Consider the following 6,000-nt stretch of genomic DNA (forward strand, 5'->3'; position numbering starts at 1 on the left):
TTACAGGTCACTTTTAAAGAACAGCAACTGGAGACAAGGCAAGTAAAGCCGTTCTCATAAAATTCTGTACAGGGTGTGGGAGTGCTGTTTTAACAAGCCATGAGCCTATCATTTTTCCCTATTACTTGGGATAATTTCCATTAATCATTTTTTAATACATTTTTATTATCATTTCATCACTATGTTGCTTGCTTGTTGTAGGGACTCAGAGGAAAGAAAAAATATTGTTAAGGGAGATTTGATTGTGAAAACCTTTGTGAGCAAAATATTAAAGGACCTCAATTAAGGTGTTAATTGCATTTCTCACGCTAGGTATTTTGGTGTCTGATTGTGGCAATAATTCCTGCATCTTTTGTAAGGTGCTGATCTAAGAGTGTACACACTTGAAATATGCAAGTATGTGAGCTTTTGCAGCATCCTCCCAGAGCTACCCTAGCATGATTGCACCTCAGGATAATTAAAAACAATATTTGAGTTACATCAGGAGACATTATTTTCCCTTGGATTTCCCAGGAAAGTATTTAACTGGAATTAGTATGTACTTGTGTCAGAAGATGTACACCATTAAGCTTCCTTTCCTTGTGTGCTGTCACTTGCTTTTTAGCATTCTTGACACACAGGAAGGAGACAGCAAGGTGGAGAAGCATGTGCCCAGCTCACTAATTCTCACTAATTCTGTTGGGAAGAGGATATAGGACCTCTCAGGGTACATAGAGTATGAAGAAGAAATATGCTGTGTGTACTGCACTAGGAAATGGGAAAAGTAGAATGAAAACAAGCCTTCGCTATTTCCCAGTTCTTCTTATTCTCTTCCTCTTGCTTCCTGCCAGTCAGGGAAGGAAATCTCATATTCTTTTCTGAGGGGCAGAAAGGAAAAGAGTAGAATAGATTCTGCCATAATGAATTGAACTATAGTTCTCTGAAGTGATGGAAAGCTTCTGAGCATGCTCTGAAGCTTCCATTGTATTACTAGAATCACAGTAGGTAATGAAAATATCCCCTGCTGGTCGTTCCTCCCACCTTTTACAAGTCATGTTTTTGATAGAAAACAGGGAGGGCAAGGGGTGATTGAGCCAAACTAATTACCAGTTTGTGTTCGGCTCATAACTGGTGTGGCTTTTTTAAACAGAGGGAGTTAGCCTCTCCTTTCTGAAAGTCAGTACTATTCCTCATGTTAAGCATCAGAGACTCAAAGGGAAGGTCTGTTGGATAAGACCAAAGACCCATCTAGTTCAGCATTCTGTTCTCACAGGCAGCTTTGGGATAGCTCACTTGGTAGAGCATGAGACTCTGAATCTCAGGGTCATGGGTTCACGCCCACCTTGGGCAAAAAAATGCCTGTATTGCTGGGGGTTAGACTAGATGACCCATGTGGTCCCTTCCATCTTTGCAATTATAGGATTCTGTATGACCCCACCGTAACATGGTTGTTTTTATAATTTCCATACCTCCCTTCATCGGATGATCACAGGGCAGTTTACAATATAAAAACACAAAAATACATACCACAATAAATAACATTATCCACCACACACACAGCTTAAAAGGCCATAGATTAGCAACTGGTATTCAGAGGCACACTTATACTGGAGGTAGCACAAAACCCACAGTGCAGTGTGGGACTTTTCCCACCATTTGCCATCCACTACTAGACGTGGGTGGCGCTGTGGGTTAAACCACAGAGCCCAGGGCTTGCCAATCGGAAGGTCGGCGATTCGAATCCCCGCCATGGGGTGAGCTCCCATTGCTCAGTCCCAGCTCCTGCCAACCTAGCAGTTCGAAACCATGTCACAGTGCAAGTAGATAAATAGGTACCGCTCCGGCGGGAAGGTAAACGGCGTTTCCGTGCGCTGCTCTGGTTCACCAGAAGCGGCTTAGTCATGCTGGCCACATGACCCGGAAGCTGTACGCTGGCTCCCTCGGCCAATAAAGTGAGATGAGCGCCACAACCCCAGAGTCGTCCGCAATTGGACCTAATGGTCAGGGGTCCCTTTACCTTTACTTTTACTAGACAGTGGAGGAGGCATTGGGGCCAATTTACACTTAGGCAACGTGCAGGTTTTAGGCTCATTCATCCAATGCCCCCAAAACACCTATAATGTTTGGAGACGAGACTAGCTCTGGCTACTCAGTATAACCCACATGCATGCACCGTTTTTACATATTTACATTCCTCCTTCAGACATAGCAGCCTTGCCTAACTTGTCTGCTGGCTGGGGCTGTTGGGAACTGTGGTCTAAAACAGCTAGAGGGCACCAGGTTGGTGAAGGCTGCATTATAGTATTCTCCAAGCGACACAAGGGAAACGAGTGGCAAATTTGTGTGCTGTGTAAAGTGTGTCATGAGCTTTACCCTTTGCAAAATGCCAGACATGGGAACAAATACGCATTTATCTTGGCTATCAGCTTAATGGTAATGAATAGTACTTGCACAAACCTTCCATGTTTTATTTTGTCTTTTATGTTGGCAAGACAGTACAGTAGAGACTTTTTGGACTACATTTCGGAACATTATGTAGTGCCACTTGTAACTTGGCATCTCTGTGGCTCATTAATTAGCAGTGATTACAGTTCCAGCAAGAACAGTTCACACTCTCGTAGCAAAGTTGGTGAAACTGGTTTTCTATACCAATATGATTCAAATAAATGAAATTTTATTCCTAACTAGGGGAGCGGAAAAGCTTTCAGGAACTTGCAGGTCCTAATTCTGTTTATTGCAGTAACCTAAAATGGAAATAGTGATGCATCTCAAGGGAGCATTAGGGTTTCAGGACTATTTATTCAAGAGTCCATTATGCAAGGAAATTAATTTTCTATAGGGAGTGTACTTCCATGCCCTAAGGTTACCAGATGTCCCCGTTTCCTGGGGACAGTCCCCGGATTTACAAATCAGTCCCCATACAAAATCCTATCATTCCTACTGAAGTTGAAAAGTGTCCCCAGATTCATTGAAAAAAATCTGGTAACCTTACCCTACAGTATTAAAACAATGCACCACAGGCTCCTTAGACATTGGAGAGTAACATGCATATTTATTAGAGCACCAGTGTTGGGAGATGCTGCAGAGAGGAGGGGGAAGTGTAACAGGGTGAGGTTTTCTTGATTGTTATGATTTTGGCACTATCCCTGTTGCATCCATATCATCTCTTATGATAGGTATTTTGTGTTTGACATTACTTGGCTCTGCTTCTAGGGATAATTGAATGCAGAAAAATTCAAAATATACCACAAAAAAGAAGAAAATAACAAGGTCAATTCTCCCTAAACCTGAGCATATTAATTGTCCAGTATAGGGCAAGGTCAGACAGTAATGCTTTGCTACAAAATTTGTAGAAAGTGATCTCCCTGAAAGTAGAATTTATCATAGCCTGTAATGGGGAGGTGGGGGGGGGGTCATTTTCAGCTTCAGAACTTTTAAGTGCATTATCATACTGCAAGTGATGCCTTTCTTTTGAATACAGTCTTTTTATACTTTCCTTGGGCTTCCAGACCTAAAAGAAATCACATCTTGGCTTCTGCTATTGGCCAGTGGACTAAGGTTGCTGGGTTGTGTGTGTAAATGACACTGCTGAGATTGTGTAAATTCAAGATTCGGTCCCTGTATTTGCTTGCTTTCTTCCTCTTTTATTTCATGTCTCTTATATTGTGAGGGACTGTCATCTCAATCTCTATACAGCACTTAGAAAATGTTATGTGCTTAGAGATTGACCTTTCTTCTCAGTGTAAAAGCTTTGAAATATTTGGGGGAGGGATTCTGCTGCTTGCCATCTTCCATTTGGAGACTACACTATTAGGCAGTTAAAGACACGGCTTTTTTCAGCCCAAACTCACAGAAACTTGTTTCTGGTACCTCTCAGGTGGGCACCATTGCCATTCTAAGAGAACGAGGGAGGTGTTCATGGTGAGTTCCGGCACCTCTTTTTCTAGAAAAATAGCACTGCGTAAGGATATTGTTTTAATCATGTCCATTCTCTGTGTCCAAATTTGTAGGGGTCATAAGCGAAAGCTGGATGAAGATGATGGTGCCAGTGAATCTAGCAAAGGGTCTAGCAATGACGACGAGGAGGGCAGCAGCTCAGAAGCAGATGAGATGGCGGCAGCACTGGAAGCCGAACTGAATGACTTTATGTAGCCTCCATATGGGAGGGGACTTGTAATTATGTGTTTCTTTTTGCAACCATTCAGAATTCCAATGGTGGGCATTTCCTGTTTTCCTCTCCGAAATATGGTGTATATTTTGCAAAGCAACAAAGGAGGTGATAATGCATTATTTTACAAAACCTGAAATAAGATGTTTTTAGGGTGTTTTACTAAAGGAATATATACTTTTTTAAAGGAAAAGTATTAAAGGGGGACTTGGTGTGATGCCAAAGACATGTTGTGAGAGCTCTGCAGAACCTTATTATATGAGACATTAGTACAAAGATTTGCATCTGAACATTAAAAAAATTATTGCCATGACGGCTTTGGGTACCAAGCTTCAGAAAGAATACCTAAGGAATATATTGCATGGATGAAGCAAAAGATCTTGATCGGGATGTTTTCTTCACAGTGAATTCTTATCAAATAGAAAGATTTTTAAAAATAAAAATAAAGAACAATTTATATTTGTATAGGAACTGAGAATGCTATATGCAAGCTTTGTGAACACTGCACTCAACCTACCTGCCACTTGCTTCTAAGAGAATATATGATGGTTGATTCCCATGTTTTTAAGTTACTTTGTGGACTAGTATCCTTTAGAGAGAGACCATTTAGATTTTTAACTTTACTTCTCTGTAATTGCAGTTCTAGCACAGGCTATTCTGTGTAGTATTGTACTGCCATAAAACATATTCATGCATTTTGTGTTGTGTTTGGAAGGAATTGCTGCTAGCGAATTCCTGATAGCATTTTATTTCTTTCAGAGGACAGATGTAAAATTTTTTGTACATTCTATTTCATATTTGATCTACAAAACAGATTCTTTTCATTTAATAATAAAAAAAATACATTTTGTAAGCTCTGTGCCCATTTCATGATTTGTTGTGCTGATGTTTCTATTTTGGTTGCTTCCATGCAGTAAGATGCACCTTTTCCAAAATTATACTTCTATGAAAATAATTAGCAACATATTTTGGAATAAGATCAAAATGCCTTTGATAGAAATCCTCTCATTCCATGCTGTCCCCTCCTGTTGAGCTTGCTAATTGAATTGACAGGAAATACTTGTAAAGCAGTTTGATCACAGGATTGTGTTTGAGCAGATGATGTTTTATGTGTTTAGTCATATTGTTCAAGCCACATTTTGATGGGTTGGAGTCTCTTTTTTATTGTGTGTGTAGGTCAAAGGATGAGTCACCTGTAGTTTGTCAGTGAAAAATGTGGTTGGGATCCAGATTTTTCCTTGCCTTTTGTGGTTGCAGTAGCTCAATGGAACTTATTCCTTTGAGCCACTGGTTCCCATGCTGTGACAAACTCTATCTTTGTAAGTTCTTCTCTTTTTCAAAAGCATCTCGCCATGTGTCAAGAGGGGATAAAAAAGCATTGTGCATATCACTATTACGTAGCTCAGCTTGCCCTAGCTGAGGCAGATGAGAGTTGTAGTCTAAAACATCTGTATGGCACCAGATTGGCGATGGCTGGACTTGCTCCTTACCTCTAATCTCCAGCAAGGATGAAGCTTCAATAAATGTGCTTGTATTTTCTCACATTTTTTCCTTGTTCTTTTCCCCATCCAAATTCGAATCAAGGTTTCCATGGTAAAAATCAGTCTGAAGTACTATGTACATAGATAAATGTATCTGTGTATAAGAATGTTGCTTTATTCGTATGAAGAATAATTTAGTTCTCTAATGAAGTCTTTTTTGGGCTGAATATACAGCTCAACTGTGCTGACAGGGAACATTTTGAATTAAGTGCTGTAGCTTTTGAAGTGAAGCAGTTGCACTGATCAATACTCTAGTCTCTTTTGGTTCTATGGTGGTTCTATAACAATTTGCTTTATTCTGGGTTAAAAACC

General features: G+C 40.2%; 1 protein-coding gene across 1 annotated transcript in view; it reads left to right on the plus strand.

Annotated features, from left to right (window-relative positions):
* The window catches only part of CTDP1 (CTD phosphatase subunit 1), a 57,475-nt gene extending 51,786 nt beyond the window's left edge, over positions 1–5,689 (plus strand). The window contains exon 13 of the mRNA XM_081014535.1: positions 3,990–5,689. Coding sequence (XP_080870661.1) covers positions 3,990–4,131 — 142 coding nt within the window. The 3' untranslated portion in view covers positions 4,132–5,689. The remainder of the gene's footprint in view (positions 1–3,989) is intronic.
* Positions 5,690–6,000: the final 311 nt, after the last annotated feature.

The sequence above is a fragment of the Podarcis pityusensis genome, assembly GCF_964106645.2.
Source record: "Podarcis pityusensis genome assembly, chromosome: 7".
NCBI classification, from domain to species: domain Eukaryota; kingdom Metazoa; phylum Chordata; class Lepidosauria; order Squamata; family Lacertidae; genus Podarcis; species Podarcis pityusensis.